This window comes from Podarcis erhardii (assembly GCF_964252035.2).
Source record: "Podarcis erhardii genome assembly, chromosome: 10".
Classification (NCBI taxonomy): Eukaryota; Metazoa; Chordata; class Lepidosauria; order Squamata; family Lacertidae; genus Podarcis; species Podarcis erhardii.
In genome coordinates this window covers 17,369,636-17,391,516 of record NC_138500.1, presented here as the reverse complement: position 1 = coordinate 17,391,516, position 21,881 = coordinate 17,369,636, and the positions used below count along the sequence as shown (strand labels likewise).

General features: G+C 47.6%; 1 protein-coding gene across 1 annotated transcript; it reads right to left on the bottom strand.

The window, feature by feature from the left end:
• Positions 1 to 7,614: 7,614 nt before the first annotated feature.
• Positions 7,615 to 21,501, bottom strand: LOC309351935 (aldo-keto reductase family 1 member C3-like). The gene is made up of 9 exons (XM_081880149.1): positions 21,263 to 21,501; positions 17,979 to 18,146; positions 17,313 to 17,429; positions 16,156 to 16,233; positions 15,823 to 15,945; positions 13,711 to 13,820; positions 10,587 to 10,752; positions 9,313 to 9,395; positions 7,615 to 7,911 (listed from the first exon to the last, which is right to left on the bottom strand). Exons 1-9 carry the CDS (start codon positions 21,347 to 21,349, stop codon positions 7,869 to 7,871), a joined length of 975 nt encoding a protein of 324 aa, XP_081736275.1. The 5' UTR covers positions 21,350 to 21,501; the 3' UTR covers positions 7,615 to 7,868.
• Positions 21,502 to 21,881: the final 380 nt, after the last annotated feature.

Below are 21,881 nucleotides of genomic sequence, written 5' to 3'. Positions count from 1 at the left end.
TAAATGAAACATGTGGAGGCATCAGTTAACCCAATGAAGCTGGTGTTCTGAGTGCCATTAAACACACAAAGGATGTAAGGAAGGAAAGGAGCATACAAATAAGATCCCAAACTGCCTCTGCCTGTGTACACTTTGCCAGCACATGTAAAACACATTTGATGTCACGACATTCCCCAAAGAATCCTGGGAACTGAAATTTGTTAAAGATGCTGGAAATGGGAGCTTTGTGAGGGGTAAAGTACAGTTCCCAGAATTCTTTTTGAGGGGTCATATACTTTAAAAGTGCTCCAAATCATAGCATCATAGAAATGTGGACTTGGAAGGGACAGTGCGGACCATCTATTTCAACCCCTTGCAATGCAGGAATCTTTCGCCCAACGTGGGGCTCAAACCCACAATGCTGAGATTAGAGTCTCATGCTGTACCAACTGAGCTGTCCCTCAGGGCGTGTTTGTTTACACAGTCATCTTCTGGTTTGGAGTAAACACCGTCAGAATGCAAAGGATAAAGGATGTGGAATGCGGCGCCGTGTGCACAGTGCTCACCCTGAATTCAGATTAAAAGGAAGCGTGTCCACAGCCTCAGCCTTTACTGGAGGGACTGAGTGGGAGACTGCAAGTAGCAACAAATGATTTCAGCAAGGACATTTTGAATATTGTTACAGATTCCAGAGGATAGGAAGCATGCATATAACATGGTCAGAAGTCATTTGAGGTTGTGGTGGCAGACAATCAAAACCCTCTTTACTCCTCACAGCCAGCAGAGGACCTCAGAGCCAGCAATGGTTATTCCTGCCCATCCCTTCCTCGGAAGTGGAAGCAGCGACTTTGTAATTTAGAAGTTTCCCCTTGTGTCCTGCTTCCCACAGGCATCTGGTTGGCCACTGTGAGAACAGGTTGCTGGACTAGATGGGCCACTGGCCTGATTCAGCAGGCCCTTCTTATTTTCTGAAGTTATTTCAAATCATCTTGGCAATAAATCTCAGGCTATGCAGCAGCTTATTTTTATGAATGTTAATCCTCCCCCCTTGTGCTATTTTCAATATACGACTCAACCCCTTGTAAGTGCTATTTGAGACATTAGGGAGAACTAGGGATGGAGGAGGAGTTCAATTTTGTTCACATTTTAATGTGAAACAACACAGCTCACACTTCTTGAACCAATATGCAAATCGAAATGCAGTTATCCTGAGAAAGTGGCAATTCTCTGCATTTTGTGATGCAGTTGTTCAGCTACAGAACCATTACAAAAATGCATACAGTGGTACCTCAAGTTAAGTACTTAATTCATTTCCGAGATCTGTTCTTAAGATGAAACTATTCTTAACCTTAAGCACCACTTTAGCTAATGGGGCCTCCTGCTGCTGCTGTGCCGCTGGAGCACGATTTCTGTTATCATCCTGAAGCAAAGTTCTTAACCTGAAGCACTATTTTTGGGTTAGCGGAGTCTGTAAACTGAAGCGTATGTAACCTGAAGCATATGTGTCAGAGCCGCCCTTAGGTCCCAGCTCACAGAGGACCAACGCCCGGCTGTGGTTATGTACAAAAGTCTTTATTGAAGTTCAGTTTCCATTTCAAAGCCGTAGCGCGCAGCCCTACATCTTAAACCCTAGACCGGCGAAGCTCTGTCTGAGTCTCCTCCCCTTCCACACCAGTTTAAGACTCTAGCCTTGCTCCACCTCTTCCTTAGCTCCTTCCTCCTCTGGGCCCTCCTGCCCGCTGGGGTTTCACCTTTTCTGGACTCTTCTGACGCTGACCCCCCTGATTCTTGCCCCTCCTTCCGGTGGGCTTTAGGACCTGGTTCCCTATCCGGGCTACCTGCTGTGCCGCTCGCCTGTACATTTGAACTTGGCGCGCGCGCCCAGCCGGCAACCTTCCTCTTGACCGTTCCCTCGCTCTCCGATGGAGGCGTGGTCAATCCTGACTCATCTTCTCTCGCTGGTGGTGAATACGCTGGCCCCAATGCCTGGGACTCCTCCCCCCCACTACGCTCTGGTGGGGAAGCTGGTCCTGATTTCCAACTGCTGCTCTGGGAGTCCCCGCTGGCCCCTTGCTTCTGGGGTGTCCCCCTTGGGGCCCCCCTTGCCCTGGCCACCGGCGCCCCCTTCTGTGAATCTTCCGATTCGCTGGAGAGGCTCATGGAATCTCTCGGGCTACTGTCATCTTCTCCTACACTGCCCTCAGATTGCTCCCCCTCGCTCTCCATCTCCTCCCCTCCCTGCGCTCCCGCTGCGTCCCTGACATCCATCCCCCCCTCGAAGCCCCCCCTTCCCCCCTCTCCCTCTTCTGGCGTGGGTTCCGGGTGCTCCAATGCTGTGAGGGTGAGTGCCGGATACAGTTCTTCCCCCCTGGCATGCTGCCAATCCGTGATGGGCACATCGACGTCGATCTCTTCCGCTTCCATTTCTTTGCAGGTGTGCTCAAACCCAGGGTCCTCCCCCAACCCGTCCATGCCCTCCTGTCCCCCCGTCTCCTCGGGTGAGGCTGCGTGCCAGGGCCCTCTTAGCAGTTCCCTGTGCCACTCCTCCTCGGGTTGAGTGTCCCACCAATAAGAGCAGTCCGTACCAAAGCCTGAGATCGATCCCTCCGGAGAGGTAGTCTCTGGCGCCGTTTCCTCAGCTGATGAGAACCCCTGAAACGTGCTGGCTGAGAGTGTGGGTGTGAAAAGATATTCATCAAAATAATCTGCCGGCATGGGTCTGTGTGGGAAAAGTGCATGGAATTTGTCTTTGAGGAATTGCTCCTCCACGGCATAGTCCGGTACCCACCTGTTGGCGCTGGCCGGGGTGTCTTCCCTGGCGAGGAGATATTCAATCCCTTCCTCCCCCCATCTCGAGTCTAAAATCTCTGTGGCCTCGTTGAGTGGCTCCACCCTCGGCGACACCCCCTTCGTGGGCGCTTCCCTGAGCGGGTCTGGTGCTGTCTCTGGCGCCTGAAACCTGTGAGGTGCCTTGTAGGGCGTGAGCACTGATCTATGAAAGACTGGGTGCATTCTGGATCCCTCCGGGAGTGTCAACCGGAAGGCCACTGGATTGATCTCTGCCTCGACTTGGTAAGGCCCTAGCTGCTTGTGTCCGAGCTTCTTCTTAGCTAATGATCTGGCCGGCACTGCCTGGGCTGCTAACCAGACCCAGTCTCCCACCTGTATGTCTTCCCCAACTCTCCTGTGTCTGTCTGCCTGCATTTTGTAGGCGTGTTTTGCTAGCTCTAACTGCCTCCGGAGTTGCTCGTGGACCTCCTGTAACTCCGTTGCCAAGGCCTCTGCTCCCTGTGGCTCCCCCTCCCCCACTCTCTCTAATCCCGGGAAGGTTCTGGGATGCCGCCCATTGTTGGCGAAGAACGGTGTCACCCCCGTGGACACATGCTTCGTGTTGTTGTAGGCGAACTCGGCCAGCGGTAGGTAGTCCACCCATGTCGAGGGCTGTTGATTCGCGTAGCATCTCAGGTACTGCTGCATGATGGCGTTGACCCTCTCCGCTTGTCCGTTGGTCTGCGGGTGTCTTGCCGACGCTAGGTTGATCTTGACGTTCAGGATGCCCATCAACTTCTGCCAGAAGTTCGAGATGAACTGGCGCCCCCGGTCGGACAGGATAGACCGTGGTAGACCGTGCACCTTGAACACGTGGTCTATGAACAGCTTGGCGGTCTGTTCCGCTGTGGCCACCTTCGCGCAAGGAATGAAGTGGGCCATCTTGGTGAACATGTCCACAACCACGAGTACTGCTGTTTTGCCCTGCGAGCTGGGCAGATCCGCGAGCTGGGCAGTCCAGGGCCACCCTCTCCCACGGTTCGAGCGGTGTCTGTAGCGGTTCCAGCAGTCCCGCCGGCGGCCTGTGTACTGGCTTGGCCCTTTGGCATGTGTCGCACCTCGTGATGTAATCCGCGACTTCTCCCCTCATCTTGGGCCACCAAAAGTCTCTGGCTACTAATTCCACCGTCTTGTCTTTGCCGAAGTGCCCCGCGCTGGGCGCGTCGTGTAACTGCTGCAGTACTTTCGCGCGGAGGTCGTCTCCTGGCACGTAGAGGGCCCCTTTTCTGATGAGCAGTCCGTCGCGTATCTGGAACTCGTCGTCCTTCGCTGTGCCGTTTCGCACCTCCTCCATTTTGGATCGTGCGAAGGAGTCTGTCTGCAGCGCGCGACGTACCGCGTCCAGGTCCACTGTGGCTGAGGCGCATGCCCACGCTTTCAGTGCGAAAATGTGCTTGGCCGCCGCCGGTGCCTCTTCCTCGAGATACTGCGGCTTCCTGGATAGCGCATCCGCCATGACGTTGTTGTCTCCCGGGATGTATTCTATCCTGAAGTCGAAATCCGCAAAGAACTCCGCCCAGCGGATGTGTCTCTGATTCAGGAACTTCGCCGTGCGCCAGTGCTCCAGGTTCTTATGGTCCGTGTGGACCTGCACTGTGTGTTTGTCTCCGATGAGGAAGTGCCGCCACGCCTTGAAGGCTGCATGGATGGCCAGCAGCTCCCTGTCCCAGATGGTGTAGTTCTGCTCTGACTTGCTGAGTTTCCTGGAGTAGAAAGCACACGGCCTCCAGTCCCCTTGCGGGTCTCGCTGCAACAGGACTGCCCCCACGGCTCTGTCTGAGGCGTCCGTTTCAACCCTCATTGGTTTGCTGGGGTTTACGTGCAGCAGCTGCTCTTCGGACACGAAGAGACGTTTGAGCGTCTGAAAGGACCGCTCCGCCTGCTCCGTCCAGATGAACTTCTTCTTCTTGGAGCTGAGGGTGTCCGTGATGGCCGCTGTTTGCATGGCGAATCCCTTGATAAACTTGCGGTAAAAGTTGGCAAAGCCGACGAATTTCTGGACCTCCTTCCGATTGCGCGGGCTCTTCCAGTCCAACACAGAGCGGACCTTGGCGCTGTCCATGGCAAGTCCCTTGTCGGATAGCTTGTAGCCCAGGAAATCCACCTCCGTCATGTCAAACTGGCACTTCTCCAGTTTGGCGTAAAGTCTGTGCTCCCGTAGTCTCTGCAGAACGTCCTTGACGTCCCTCTCGTGAGCCTCCTGTGATTCCGAGAAGATCAGGATGTCGTCCAGGAAGCAGACGCACTTCTTGTAGAGGAGTCCCGCTAAGACGTGGTGCATGAAGGCTTGAAAACAGTGGGAACCATTTTGTAAACCAAACGGCATAACTCTATATTCATAGGTGCCTAGGGGCGTAAACATGGCCGTCTTCCACTCGTCGCCCTCCCGCATGCGTATAAGGTTGTACGCCCCTCGTAGATCCAACTTGGTGAAGATGCGTCCCTTCCTCACCGTCGCGAGCAGGTCGTCGATCTTGGGCATGGGGAACGCCGTGGGCTTGGTTTTCGAATTTAAAATTCTATAATCAACTACCAGCCTCTTTTGGGGCGTGTCTTTTTTCTTCACGAAGAACACAGGACTGCCCCCCACTGCTTTGGATTCTCGGATGAATCCCCACTTCAAGTTGTGATCTATGAACTCCCTGAGTTCCTGCAGTTCATCCTCAGACATGGAATACAGTTTCCCGGTCGGCAGCGTCGCCCCCGGCAGGAGGTCAATCTTGCAGTCGTAGGGCCTGTGGGGAGGCAGCTTGTCCGCCTCCTTCTCGCAGAAGACCTCCAAAAACTCTTTGTACTTGTCGGGTACCGCTTGCAACATGCCTAAGTGTAGCTGTGGTCCATCCTCGTGCCCCTCATCTTCCTGGTTAGCGAGGATGCAGTGTTCTGCGCAGTAGGAGGAGCAGAAGGTCAATTGACGCTGGTACCATGCCAATGCCGGGCTGTGTCTGTCCAGCCAACTCATGCCCAATACTATGGGCGTGTCTGACAGGTGGGTGACGTTGAAGCTGATGACTTCGTGGTGATTTCCAATGTGCATCACCATTGGCGGTGTTTGCTGTACCACTTGTCCTCCCAATAACTCCCTGCCATCGACCGTGACCACTTTCAGGGGCATCGTGGCTGGTAGGAGCGCTACGTTATGTTGCTTGAGAAAATCCACTCCTATAAAGTCCGCATTACTACCCGAGTCAATGGTAATGGGGACTTCCATGGTGAGCCCATTGGGAAGCTGGAGTGATGCGGTGAGCTGCACCACTGGTTTGGGTGGGAGGGGGTCTGTGGGCTGTAAGATTCCTGGGGACTGCTTCACTGACTCGTCTGGCTGGGCCCCAGTGCCTCCGCTTCCAGCCAGACTCCGTCGTTTCCCTGCAGTGGTTCTCCCTGCTGAACTGCTTCTGTTACTGTTGCTGAGGCTGCAGTGTGCTTGTGCAGCCTCTGGGGACACTCTTCTGGCCACATCTACATCTACCGCTGATAAAAAGCAAGCGTCCATCGCCTTAATAAAGGCATCCGCATTTTGGAGGGCTGGGTCATTATCGCGCCATAGATTGCGCAGCCACGCTTTAGCTTCCCCATGGAGATGAGTCAGTATGAAGCCCACTTTCTCCTCCTCATCTCTAAAGTCCTTCTGCAGCAACTTGAGCGCGAAAACTACGTCTGCTCTGAAGTTAGGATACTGCTGCAGGCTCCCATCGAAATGAGACACGAGGCTGCCTCCCCTCTTTCCTAGACCAATCCCCTCTGGTCTGGCACCCGGTAGCCCCTGTTTGGTCAAGACTTCCAACCTGGTTTGCAGATCCCGGCAGGCAGCGGCTGCGTCATCCTCTCTCTTTCTGGATGCTGCTATTTCCATGTTAAGCCTTGTGACTGCTTCTTGCAAGGCTGTCACTCTTTCATCGGTACTCATCCTTTCCGATCTTCGTGAGCTAGCAAAGCACCAAGCTTTGTCCCTCGCTGCGTCCCTCACGCTGCGAAGGTTTTAAGGAGACAGAGCTTACTGTCAGAGCCGCCCTTAGGTCCCAGCTCACAGAGGACCAACGCCCGGCTGTGGTTATGTACAAAAGTCTTTATTGAAGTTCAGTTTCCATTTCAAAGCCGTAGCGCGCAGCCCTACGTCTTAAACCCTAGACCGGCGAAGCTCTGTCTGAGTCTCCTCCCCTCCCACACCAGTTTAAGACTCTAGCCTTGCTCCACCTCTTCCTTAGCTCCTTCCTCCTCTGGGCCCTCCTGCCCGCTGGGGTTTCACCTTTTCTGGACTCTTCTGACGCTGACCCCCCTGATTCTTGCCCCTCCTTCCGGTGGGCTTTAGGACCTGGTTCCCTATCCGGGCTACCTGCTGTGCCGCTCGCCTGTACATTTGAACTTGGCGCGCGCGCCCAGCCGGCAACCTTCCTCTTGACCGTTCCCTCGCTCTCCGATGGAGGCGTGGTCAATCCTGACTCATCTTCTCTCGCTGGTGGTGAATACGCTGGCCCCAATGCCTGGGACTCCTCCCCCCCACTACGCTCTGGTGGGGAAGCTGGTCCTGATTTCCAACTGCTGCTCTGGGAGTCCCCGCTGGCCCCTTGCTTCTGGGGTGTCCCCCTTGGGGCCCCCCTTGCCCTGGCCACCGGCGCCCCCTTCTGTGAATCTTCCGATTCGCTGGAGAGGCTCATGGAATCTCTCGGGCTACTGTCATCTTCTCCTACACTGCCCTCGGATTGCTCCCCCTCGCTCTCCATCTCCTCCCCTCCCTGCGCTCCCGCTGCGTCCCTGACAGTTTGCAACCTGAGGTACCACTGTAAAGTATTCATTAAAGAGCATATATCAGTGAAAACACCATGCAAACATGCTTTATTTTCGCCAAAAGTACAAAGGAAAATGTGTATGGTAGGAGAAATTTGCAATGATGAATTTTCAAGGGATTTTCTTTTCATCCCAAACTGATATGGCAATGTGAGGAACTGAAGAGTGGAAAATGAGATGCTGGGAGGAACTGATATTCACAGATTTGCCCAGTGTTTTCCATGCAAAAGGACCCAGGTTCAGAAGGGGATAAATTAGAGATGGGAGACGAGTCCTTATTCCACATCTGGTGGGTAATACTGTGGGTGATCAGCGTATCTGAAACAAAAGAAAATAGAGTCAACACTCAGGGTGGGGAAGATGCACAAGCAACACAAATTGATCTGTCGCCAGCCATTGCCTCATGAGACCATTTCACACAGTGCATTGTAAACTCCCCAAGTTTGCCATCAAATGCCCACCCTGCTGAAAATCTGGGAGGCTGAAAGTAAAAATGGTCCACCATTTGCAATATCGGGATGGTCATATGTCCGTCTTCTCACTGGAGAAATTAACCCCTAGATGATGAATACAGCCCTGGTTGCTGATCAAAGTGGTACCAAAGGGTTGGGTCAAAGGTCTCTCCCCTCTTCCCCGGCGTCTTTTTGAGACTTTCAGGTAGGGGCAGAAGGACAAATGCTGTTTTGGGAGTCCCTTACTGGCAGTAATGCATGAGGCAGCCATATTTCCCCCATCAAATGCTCCTGGGAATGTCTGCACATCATTGTATGGCAGTGGTCTCAAGGGTATTTGGAAGCCTGGTTTCAAAGCACAGAGCAACTGTCGGGTGAGCAGCAAAGCTACAACTTGCTTTTCACAGTGGAAAAAGATCCTGAATTGCCATGGGGTAAATTATGGGGATTGGGACGCGGGTGGTGCTGTGGGTAAAACCTCAGTGCCTAGGGCTTGCCGATCGCATGGTCGGCGGTTCGAATCCCCGCGCCGGGGTGAGTTCCCATCTTTTGGTTCCAGCTCCTGCCCACCTAGCAGTTCGAAAGCACCTCTAAGTGCAAGTAGATAAATAGGTACCGCTTTATTGTGGGAAGGTAAATGGCGTTTCCATGTGCTGCGCTGGTGCTGGCTCGCCAGAGCAGCTTTGTCACGCTAGCCACGTGACCCGGAAGTGACTCCGGACAGCACTGGTCCCCGGCCTCTTAAGTGAGATGGGCGCACAACCCTAGAGTCAGACACGACTGGCCCCTACAGGCAGGGGTACCTTTACCTTTACGTTTACCTAAATTATGGGGAGTTAAGAAGTCCACCACAAACATTACATTTTGCCAGAAATTGGACTTTTTCAAGACTGTCTAGGGCCAAAAACTACTGGGAGAGCTCTGTCGGTAAAGGATGGAACTCTTAATCTCAGGGCCATGGGTTTGAGCACCATGCTGGACAAAAGATTCCTGCATTGCAGGGGGCTGGACTAGATGACCCCCGTGGTCCCTCCCAACTCTACAATTCTATGACAGGGACATTTGTCCATACACTTGCCCACCACTCCAACTCTGCATGGGGCTTTGGTACAAAGGATGCACAGTAATTCCTTCTATAGTTTCACCTAATTTTCTATGAAGAGAAGAGATGGATGCCAGATCTTTTCTTCCTTTTGCTCTCTCAGTATGAATTCTTGCATGATGCACTTTTATGTATTCATATGCATACTATATAAATATGACTTACACGTCCCATTTTAAATAGCTCATGTTTTTGTGAAGGCCATCAATGGATTTCATATCCTCCTCAGACAGCTGGAAAGTAAATGCCTGTCAGGAGGAGAAAAAAATAATGCTGAGGTACTTTTTACTCATGTCTTCTTTTTGCATCTCAGAGCTGTGCACCTTTTCCCAGCAATAGAGATACCAAAGCAAACTTTGCTACCACCTTCCAAAGTTCAATTCCTTCATTCAACAGAATCAGTCCAGATGTTCTCCCACTGAGGGAATTTTATATGCATAGTAATGTAGGTTTGCAATAGAACAGGAGTGGGGAAACTGTGGCTCCCCAGATGTGGATGGACTCCAACTCCCCATCAGTCTTTGCCATCATGACCAATGGTCAAGGATGAGGGAAGTCACAACCCAGCAAATATTGTCTAGTACTTCTTCAGTAGTCACAGCTGTCCATGAAGGCACAGGTCAATTCTCTGTCCAGGGCAGCTGTCTACCAGCTCCATCTGGTATGCAGGCTGAAACCCTACCTGCCCGCAGACTGTCTTGCCAGAGTGGTACATGCTCTAGTTATCTCCCACTTGGACTACTGCTAAAGGGCTACCTTTGAAGGTGACCCTAAAACTAAAACAAATCCAGAATGCGGCAGCTAAACTGGTGACTGGGAGTGGCCGCTGAGACCATATAACACCGGTCCTGAAAGGCCCATATTAGCTCCCAGTACATTTCCGAGCAAATTCAAAGTGTTGGTGCTGACTTTTAAAACCTTAAATGGCCTCGGCCCGGTATACCTGAAGGAGCGTCTCCACTCCCATCGTTCAGCCTGGACACTGAGGACCAGCGCCAAGGGCCTTCTGGCGGTTCCCTTGCTGCGAGAAGCCAAGTTACAGGGAACCAGGCAGAGTGCCTTCTTGGTAGTGGCACCCACCCTGTGGAATGCCCTCCCATCAGATGTGAAGGAAATAAACAACTATCTGACTTTTAAAGGACATCTGAAGGCAGCCCTATTTAGGGAAGTTTTTAATGTTTGATGTTTTATTGTGCTTTTAACATTCTGTTGGGAGCTGCCTAGAGTAGCTGGGGAAACCCAGCCAAATGGACGGCATATAAATAAATTATTCTTATTCTTATTCTTATTCTTATTCTTATTCTTATTCTTATTCTTATTCTTATCCTTCATGCAGTGTATAGCTAAACTGCCGAGTTATGTGACCCGTGAGTTCACAGTGTTCAAATGTTGTGCGTTTTCAGTATTGTTTTTTAATGGATTTATATATGCAGCTTTACCTGGATGTCTTCCTCAATTTGCTCTCTGGTGTCGGCCTTCACTATGACCACCAGGCCGCGCTGCAGTTGGTAGCGAATAGCCACGAGAGCTGGGCTTTTGTTGTACTTCTTGGCGATCGAAACCAACAGAGGGACTTCAAGCAGGGGAGGAGCTTCTGGATTTAACCTGTTGGAAGAGCAACAAGGGGAGAAGGTATGTTTCTGGTGTCAAGATGCACAAACATATACACACAAATATAGGATGGGGGACACTTGGCTTGACAGCAGTATATATGAAAAGGATCTAGGGGTCTTTGTAGACCACAAGCTTAACATGATTCACAGTGTGATGCAGCAGGAAGAGAAGCTAACGCTATTCTAGGCTGCTTCAGCAAAAGTATAGTGTTCCCATCAAGGGAAGTAATAGCAGCACTCTATTATGCATTGGTGAGACTTTACCTGGAATACTGTGTCCAGTTCTGGACTCCACAGTTTAAGAAGCATATTGACCAGCTGGAATATGTGGAGAGGAGGGCAAACAGAATGATAAAATATCTGGAACCTGAGCCACATGAGGAATGGTTGAAGGAGCTAAGAATGTTTAGCATGGAGAAGGGTAGATGGACAGGTGATGTGGTAACCATCTTTAAATATCAGAAGGGCTGCCTCATGGAAGATGGCGCTCGCTAATTTTTTATTGCTACAGTGCCGGGGTAACTAAGAAAGAAAAGAAAAAAGCGCCAACAAGCCTATGGGGTTGGTGTCTGCTCAGTGTATAAAGAATCCTGAGTACCTGTTGGAGAGAAAATATGGAGCATTGGGGCGGGAGGTGAAATGTAATGGAGTGTCCTGGAAGAAGGCACGGCTCACTGGACTGAAGCCAGAACAAGAGAACTCAGCATTGCAAAGTTTTGTTGCTGGTCCCACTTGTGAAAAATAATCATTAGAGTGGCTTCCAATATAGATGAAAACAATAGAAACATAGGGAACAGGCTATGTAAAAAGTGAAATGCTATAATAATTTAAATGCAAGGCTGGATGCAGGGTCCTTTAATCCCTGCCAGTCTTGGTGATTGCAACCAAGAGAGGGTCTTCAAGCAGGACATGGAAAGAGTGCGCATTTTTGGTGGCCAGAATATAGATACCTCATTCTAAAATTAATACAGCATTGGCCGGGCCATCCAGTATATGCTATCTTTGTATTTAAAGTTACAGATAGGTAGCCGTGTTGGTCTGCCATAGTCAAAACAAAATAAAAAAATTCCTTCCAGTAGCACCTTAAAGACCAACTAAGTTAGTTCTTGGTATGAGCTTTCGTGTGCATGCACACTTCTTCAGATACACTGAAACAGAAGTCACCAGACCCTTCTATATAGTGAGAAGGTGGGGAGGGGTATTACTCAGGAGGGTGGTGGGAATGGGTGATTGGCAGATAGCTGTGATGAGCCTGTTGACGACATGGAGAGACCTGGTCTGAACAAAGACATTGGATTCTTATCTCATTATACATGACAAAGCCATTTTTTCACCTTCTCACCCCTTGCTTTTTCCTGTAAGACCTATTGCAGTCGTTAAGAGTCGTCAATAGGCTCATCACAGCTATCTGCCAATCCCCCATTCTCACCACCCTCCTGAGTAATACCCCTCCCCACCTTCTCACTATATAGAAGGGTCTGGTGACTTCTGTTTCAGTGTATCTGAAGAAGTGTGCATGCACACGAAAGCTCATACCAAGAACTAACTTAGTTGGTCTTTAAGGTGCTACTGGAAGGAATTTTTTTATTTTGTTTTGTATTTAAAGGTTGGTTAGTTGATTTGAATTAATTTAAGTTTTTAGTATAGTGCTCTTCCCCCAATAAATCACAAGCTCATACTTTGCATGTGGATCATTCTGTACCCAAAATGGTAGCATCCATGCACAAAAGAGAGGTCTTTTTCTTTGCTGAAGTACAATCAGTATTTTTGTGTGTGTGTGGGGGGGGTGCGACGGCACTTTTTCCCCTGGCGCCGTTGGACCTGCCCTCACTTACAAATATAGTGTACCCTCCTCACAGAACACCAATTCCACGAATTTCTACAAACTACCCCAGATTATCTTGTGGGGGTTTTCCCTTGTGTGAGGGAAAACTTAATACTTTGGATTTCATCAAATAAACAACAAAGATTTTGTTAAACAAAGGAAGTTTATGACACAAGTGGGTGAAACATAGGATACTTCAGATTATAATGCTCTTTCACTTCAGTTCTTTCTCAGTTGTTGCACGGCTGTTGCCACTTAATACTTTGGTTCTTAAACAAGGTGGTACTTCCTGTCAGTTACACACCCCTTTTACAACCCTACTCCTGAGATACTCCAAGTAACAGACCCAAGGGATCTCCACAGCCCTCTTAACTGGTTTGGGAGTCTTCTCTTTTTGTAGAAGAATCTCAACCCTCCTGACTGGAATGAGACCTAAGTGGGCTGTCTTTTCCCAGCTTCCACTTCTCCTGGCTCAGCTTCAGCCTCCCAGTTAATTCCTGGCCTATTACTCTTACAGGACGCCACACACTGTCCTTCACACTAAGCTCAGAGACTCCTTTCTCTAGCTTGTGATATATTCCTCAGAGTGGATGTTTCCACCCAGAAGTGGCTTCCAATATAGATAAAAACAACACAATTCAAAATTCTGGACACACATAACAAGCTATGTAAAAAGAGAAATGCTATAATTATTTAAATGCAAGGCCGGGTGCAGGGCCCTTTCATTCCTGCCATTCTACTGCTTAAAGCACCATTAAAGATAATATAAATATGATTTAAAAACAGCACAAAATTTAAGAAGCAGAAATTATTAAATAGCCCCCTGCCTGCAACATTTAAAAACATAAGTTTTGGAGAAGTCAAGCAGTTATATATATAAAAAAACACTTCAGCAATGGGAAGGTTTCTGAGAATGTCTAAAAGAGCTTTGTAAATCTCTCTCTGGAATGAGTTCCCCAATTGTGGAACCACTAAAGAAAAGTCCCTGGTGCTGGTATCCACCATGAGGATCTTTATTACCGGTAATTGTGGGGCCAAGAATCCAGAGCTGATCTGGATGCTGGGGAATAGTGGGCCTAGGTGGTGACTGAGGTGGTCCCCAAACGTTTTGGCTTCATATCTTACCATTTTGGGTCCCTTTGGGATCCCAGGACACAATATCCTTCTAGGATGATATCATTTGACTTGCAGAAGGCCAGCAGCTTGCTTTGGTTCCGATAAGGATGGCATTCAACCTGTGGATTCAAAATCCCCCAACACAACCCCAAAGTGAGAATTCAGATGAAACAAAGAAAGCAGTGAAATAAAGGAAAGACAGAAAAGCAGAACCATGCTATTATTTCTTGAAATATCCAGCTGTTACCATTCTTAAAGTGTGTTGTATTTTCTGATGCATCAGAATCTTTAGAGGACCATTCTTGCATTTGTGGTTTCCATTGCCATGCTCCTCACCCATGAAATATGTGTTAACCGAAGATGGGGGACAGGGCTTATTCCCCCTCAATCTCCTGTCGCTCCAACCCTGTTGAGCCATTATACCCAAAGGCATGCAACCTGCTAGCTAAGCAGGAGTGATGGACTGACAATGAGATGTGTGCAGCCGTGATCTCCCCGGACCACAGAGACAGTGTTCCAGTTAGTCCCACTACAATCATAGCTTCTTTGTACTCTCTGCTCAACCTTGGGTCTGATGGGGGATTTTCCTGGCTTTCCATCAACTTGAGCAGATGATCTGGGACTCTGCTTTATCAGTGTCTCAATCAACTGAAATTTCCAATCAAATTGAGCAGTGGAGACATCAGAAAATAAAATCAGGGGTAGAAGGGCACAAGACTTTTCAAAGAGGGCAGTTGTTGTTGTTATTTTTATTAAAGATTTCTTAGTTTACAAAAATGCGTGCATTGTCTCTTTTTTCAAGTTGCATTTTCTACAGATTAGTTTCATTTGTTGTGAGACATTAGTGTTACATACAGTGTGAGGTTGGGAAGAAAAGACAGGGAAAGAGGGGAGTGGGGAGTGGGATGGGGTTGGGTGGCAATGCTTCTATTTAAGGGAGCAGTTTTATCTCATATTTAAGGAAGTAATGGTATAGTTTTCTGTAATCCTCTGTGTAAATGCATTTTGTATGTGAAAAGTGTCTTTTCTTCAAGTCATCACTTTGGCTCAGCAATGGCAGAAAGTATGGGGAGGGAACGTAAGAACTAATTGTCTGGGGGGGTGTATTCCCACCCCCTTGCCCCCTCTACTGCCATATATGAATTAGATAGCGCCTCAGGACTGGGCAGAGGGTACAGAGAAGCCATGATTTAAGTGGGACTATCTGGACCACTGTCTCTTTCCTACGGGGAGATCACGGCTGCACACATCTCATTGTCAGTCCATCACACCTGCTTAGCTACCTGATTCCATGCCTTGAACTAGCCTGCCTTGGTCTCACTGGTTACATGATATACACCAGGGCCCAAGTGAATCAGGGCTGCTTGGGTGCAACAGCTTTGCCCAGACTCAAAGGCCCTTCTCTCCCCACTTGAGAACTTCCAGAGTCCCCACAAGAGGCTTTGTGGGCCCTGACTGTTAGGATTCTTGCCCTGTACTTGCAGTCATGGGATTGGTTTTATCACATGACGGTGTATGTTTCCATTCCACAGTGTGGGAAGTGACAGAGATGGGATGTTTTGTATTACTGTGTTCCATGATGTAGGACTATTGTCCTTTGTTCTCTCTCTTTGCAGTTTGGTGCTGATGAGGAAGGAGCTGAGTCAGAATGTTCCGAGTGTATTAAAGTAAATAAAGTAGTTTAGCCAAAATGCTGTGCTCCTGAGTCTGTCATGCGAATTGCTAACACTCTGCTGTTCCTAAGCGTGCTGACGCCTCTTGATATCAGTCTCTGTGATGTTTGGGCTGGAGAAAGCTCTTGAAGCTCCTGAACGACTGACCAGGAGGGAGAGAACATGCCAGTCGGGCATGTGTCTCTATCAGAGTCCTACTTGCGTGTAGGATGATCCTGACACTGACTGCTTGCAGGCCTCCTTCTACCTGAGATGCTTGTTTCAAACATTATGGACTTCTCCACACTTCCTTTTGTCTGAGAACCCATTACTGGTTCCAAAAATTTAGGGGAGTCCACCCCACAACTCATAACCAAACAAAACAAAGGTCCTCTCACAAAAGAGCTTAAACAAAGAAGCTTTCAACCGTGCTTGGAACAAACCCCTTAAAAAAGCAATCACACTTGACCTGGTTTATCACTGGCTTGTATTTCAACCCTGGCTTGTTCAGGATCATTTCCAGCTGCTTACGGGTGAAGTTGGACACTCCGATGGACCTCACCAGGCCGGCATCTTTGCACGCCTCCATTGCCTGGCAAAGTAAACACGACATGTTTGTTGAGTGGTGTTTGTTGAATAGCTGGGACCACACTTTTTTCCAGATTAAGACTGGAGGCTTATAGTTCACCAAATCTCATAGGAGCCATTGTGTGAGTCATTGTTCTGGACATGCCTCCTCTGGTGGAAGGCTACTGTGCTCTGTATCTGAATGATTCAAGGGCTGGATTTTCTAATTTCCTACCTCCCATGTCTGACGAAGATCCACGTTGTCAATAATCAATTTTTTGTCTTCTGTCAAGGGATAAAAATCTGGTCCAGGCTGGAAAAGAAGGAGGGGGAAGGAATAAGTGCATTTCAGGCCTAGAAATTCACAAGCACCACATTTCACATTCTTGTTTATTCAAGAGGGATAAAGTTTACTTTATCCAGGAAAAAAATACTTATGGTGAAAATATTAGGTAAAGGTAAAGGTTAAGGACCCCTAGACAGTTAAGTCCAGTCAAAGGTGACTATGGACTTACGGTGCTCATCTCGCTTCCATACTGAGATAGCTGGCATTTATCCTCAGACAGCTTTACGGGTCATGTGGCCAGCATGACTAAACCTCTTCTGGTACAACGGAATACCATGACGGAAACCAGAGCACACGGAAACACCATTTACTTTCCCGCCGCAATGGCACTCATTTATCTACTTGCACTGGTGTGATTTCTAACTGCTAGGTTGGCAGAAGCTGGGACAGAGCAATGGGAACTCACTCCATTGCAGGGATTTAAACCGCCGACCTTCTGAGCGACAAGCCAAAGACCCTCAGTGGTTTAGTCTACATCTCCACCAGCATCCCCCCATTGCAATATTAACTCAGTATTGTCTCTTTTAACCCAGTGGTGGGAATCAGAGGATCTCAGGCTTTGCTGGCCTCCAAGTCCCATCAGCTGCAGCCAGCAAGGACAGTGATCAGGGATGATAGGAGTTGCAATTGAGCAACATCTGGAAGGCCACAGGTTACCCAAACATGCTTTAATTTTTTCTGTGCCGCGTAGAACAAACTGTCTTCTTTCTTTGCACAGGTCTGTCTCCCCATCTCTCCAACCCATTTTTACTTCCCTCGCTCCATCGCCAAGTCCTGCTCTGCACATGATTTCTTTCTTATGATGCCCATGTAGTTAATGTCATCAGTATATGCAGATGTTCTCTTTAACTGGCATGGTTTCTCCCCCCAAATCTGGGAGCGATCATTCCTTGATTGAGATATAGTAAAGCAGAGAACTGTCAGCATCTCTAGGAAATGACAATTCCCAATGTTCCTTCAGGGAAAAAAAATATTTTTAGTAGGCTCTCCCCTCCCATTCAAATATTGTACTCAATACTTGCATTATGACATCAATAATTATTTACCTTCATAGAATACGGATTGTGCATTAAGAACAGATCCATGTAGTCAAACTGGAGTTTCTTCAGGGATTCTTCCACGCTTTTCCGAACCAGCTCTGGCCGGTGGAAAGTACTCCAGAGCTGTCAAAAATATAAAGAGATTTATATTTTCACACAGCCATAGAGTTTTTGGGTCTCGGGACAGTTTAGCTCTGGCAGATGACTATTCCAGTGTGCACAGTGTTAAGGACACACTCAAATATTGTTCTGAAGAGTATTTTGAATTGCTGTGGTGAGGTAAAGCAAATTTAAAGTCATCATTGCTAATAAACAGTATTTTTACCATTTATTTATGAAATTTATATATTGCCCTTCATCAAAGATTGCAGCATGATGCAGGCACTATATTTTACAGTGGTACCTCGGGTTACAGGCACCTCGGGTTACAAACACTTCGGGTTGCAGACACTGCTAACCCAGAAGTAGTACCTCAGGTTAAGAACTTTACCTCAGGATGAGAACAAAAATCGCGCACCAGTGGTGTGTTGGCAGTGGGAGGCCCCATGCGCTAAATTGGTACCTCAAGTTAAGAATGGTTTCAGGTTAAGAACGGACCTCTGGAACGAATTAAGTACGCAACCAGAGGTACCACTGTAATCTTTTTTTAAAAAAAATGCCAAACTCACTCACTTTTCCAGTGTAGAAAATGTCTTCCCTTTTTATTGTTCCGTCTGCAATCTTCGCACGAACGGCCCGCCCAACGTGCTCCTCTGTCTGGTATACATATGCACTATCAATAAGACGGAAGCCAAATTCTATTGCTATCTTTGCAGCCTCCTCACACTTACTTTTTGGAACCTGCCGGTTGAAAAGGTGAAAAGGTTAGTCAAGGTCTCTGCTTCAGTGGGGAAATTAATATCAGAGGGTACCTGTAAGTAACACTGAGTATCGGTGGACATTTTCAAACTAGACCTGAGTCCCAGGGACTCAGCTAGGCTGGATCTAAACACATCAAAGGAAAAGAAAGAAAAAGCGTAAAGAAAAAGCAATTTACGTATACAGTAGGTGTTGCATGTGCGATATAACATTGTGCCACCAGAAGGCGAAATGGAGTCCTGTTTTTCTCTACCTGTTTTCCCTGTTTAAATTTACAGCACTTTATACTGAAAAGCTTCTTTGATGTGTCTAGATCCATCCCTGCTGATGCCTGGGTCCTCTCGTGGGATCTCTTTCATGAGGCAAGGTGGCATTGACCAGCAATGACAACAGGGCTCCAATCAAATTTGCAAAGTGGTGAGTTGCCATTTTAATTTCCCACAATCCCTCCGCCAGTACACACCAAGGCACTATGGGAAATTAAAATGGGTGTTCCCAGATAGATGCCACGTGGGAAACAGGATGAAATCTTATCTTGTGTTCGTGATATGTGTTAGAATTCCTGCTCCATGATTGCAGTCCTAGGATTGTTGTCTTTTGACTCCACAGAGTGGGAAGTGACAGAGACAGGATGTTTGTGTTTCTGTGTTCCGTGAAGTGGGACTATTGTCCTTTGTCCTTTTTCTTTTTTCTGTCTGATGCTAGAGAGAGAGGGAGCCATGTTGCAGTGCTCCATGTGTGTTTATATCTAAAGAAAGTAGATTAGCAAAAATGTTGAGTTGCTGAGGTCTGTTACTCAAGTTGCGCAAACTCTGCGGATCCCTAAGTGTACCTGCATCGGTTGGCATCGGTGGCTGTGATGTTCGGGCAGAAGAAAGCTTTTGAAGCTCCCAAACGATCGACCAGGAGGGAGGGAACATGCCAGTCAGGCATGTGTCTCTGCCAGGGTCCTACTCGTGTGTAGGCTGAGCTCCTGATAGTATGCACATGTATGGGAAATAGCAATTTCTGAGTGCTTGACCCAAAGATGCCAGATTTATTCATGGATTTATTAATGGTCAGGCAACGAGAGACAATTTTTAGGACTTTCAAGATCACATCAATAAGTCAGCAGAGTCATTGCAACCCCCTATAACACATGTATCTCTATGGAGAGTACTAATTAATTAGTGAACCCATTAGAAGAAGAGTTTGGATTTGATATCCCACTTTATCACTACCTGAAGGAGTCTCAAAATGGTTAACATTCTCCTTTCCCTTCCTTCCCCACAACAAACACTCTGTGAGGTGAGTGGGGCTGAGAGACTTCAAGAAGTGTGACTGGCCCAAGGTCACCCAGCAGCTGCATGTGGAGGAGTGGAGACGCGAACCCAGTTCTATCGCTCTTAACCACTACACCACACTGGCTCTCTATTATGTATGCACAGTACATTACCGTTTCGTAGCTGACAATACCATAAAATGTACTCCATGTTTTGGTTTGACTTTTATGTTATATTGATGGTGTTACTGTTATAACACACACACACACACACACACTATTGTGAAAAAATGAAATATTTAATGGTGTGTGTGTAAAAATTTGATGTGAGTGGGGTTTTGGCTCTATGCCTGAATTCCTTCTAACTCTGGATATAAGAAGGAACCAATTGCTGGAATAGGTATGCAAGTCTCTTGGCAATGGCCCCTTAAGTATGGAATGTTAAGGAAATAAATGAAGCAGCTCTGTGCCAGAGGGCAAATGGGTGGGTAGTTAGAAAGACAAAAACTAGGGTGTGTGTGTGAGAGAGATCCAGGAGTTGGAAGCAGAAAGCAGGCTGGGCAGCTGAGAGATGGAGCCAAGCCTGATTTCTGCTGGAATCCAAGGCTATGGCCGTGGGAGAAGCAAGTTAATGATGTGAACCTCTCCATCCTCCTTGTTGGCATCTGTCTGTCTCTAGAGACAATGGAGTGTGCCTCCAGGGGAATGTAAAAATTGCTGTGTTAGCAGCACCAAAGTGACTTCCCTGGGGTGTAGCCTGTGTAGTCAGTATGGAGGTCCTGGGCTGCCCAGATGAAAAGGCCTCTCTCTCATCCTCGCTGATGTGATCCAAAGGAACACAGACTAATACTTTTGGCATCAGCTTGGCTGCAGGTGTTGCCAGAAGGAGGCATGCAATGCACCACCCAACGGTCTTAGGAACTCCAGCCCAGGTTTGTGTAGGGTTTACTCCTTTTCTTCTCCTGAAGATATCCCACAAGGCAGCAGAGGTTCAAGAGCAGAGTTTTCCTTCTCCTAGACAGGCTACCTCCCTAGCTGGATGAGCCCCATCTGCCCCTCATTTCCCTCTACGGCCCATACAGAAACCGCCTTCTTGACCGTTGGATCCCCTAGTAATCTCATCTGTTCAATCTGCCAGAGCCTCTCTTCACATGCAGTATTGAAAATGAGCAATCACTTAATTCGTCAGTCATTTTGGTTCAAGCAGTGGAACACTGTTGAGGAAGTCTCTTCGTCAGCATGTATCTCTTTGTATAAAATAGATTCTACCCTCGCTTTATATGTGAATGGAGCAGACATATGAATTTGAATTGGAAAAATGGAAAAAGGAAAATTCCTTTGAAAAACTGAGTGGTAACTTTTATTTGGTAAATTCATGGTATTCCTAGAAATTAATTACAAAACAAGAAGGTACATTGATTCCTTCATTTGCGTTGCTGGTGATATGGACCAAATGAAGATGGTTTGGATAAAGAATTGATTCTATATTTATTGTTAGTGTCCAGAATAGTTAGCTAATGGCTGGTAATTTTGGATAATATTGTTACTCTTAACAAAACTAATAGTGGGCATTTATGGTTCTATAGAAATATTTTTTAAAATATCACTAGAAATTTCGCACTGGGGACGTTGAACCCTGCAGAAATTCACACTGTAAACTGTAAACCATCCAAGTCTTGCACAAAACATTATTTGCTTCTGAATCTGCTGGCTCAGGACCCTTGTTGAATGAGAAGCAGTACTGTGCTTTGCAGTGTATGAAGCACCCAGCAGCTGGCAGGCATTTTGCTCTTCAAAAACAAGTTACAACAATCTGAGAGTTAAATGTTGTACTTACACTGTCTGGGGTATAGGTTCCAAACCCCAATACGGGGATTTTGTTCCCATCATTCATTGTAATGCCACGGTCTTTGCTAAGTGCCATTTTCGGCTTCTGTGCTTGTTCAGTTCTTGGCTGCAGGCTGAAACTGATCAACAGTCTTGTGGCAAAAGGAAAAACTCGAGTGAGAAAAATGAAGGTTGTGTTTCCAATAAAATGACTTCTGTTGGCACGATAGGAGGGGAGTGCCTAAATACTCTGAAGAAATGAGAGAGAAGGGTGGGGAAACCTATGGCCAACTTTATATCAGTAATTTTCAGCAGAATGTCCTTTGATGCCCCGCAGTTTTCATTGTTGACTTAGCAGCATTGCTTTCACGGGATAAATAACCTATGACCAACTTTTTATCAGTAACTTTCAGCACAATGTCCTTTGCTATACCTGCAGTTTCATTGTGGACTAAGCAGCATTGCTTTCACAGGAAAAAAATTAGCTTTCTTCTTCTTCTTCTTCGCGTTCCAATAAAGGAATGCAGAGGCCTATTGCAATCTTCAATCAAAAAACTTCACCTCTTTGTTAGATCAGTAAATGTTAGAAATACGAAAAGGAAGCCTAAGAGGTATGCAAACCTTTTTTT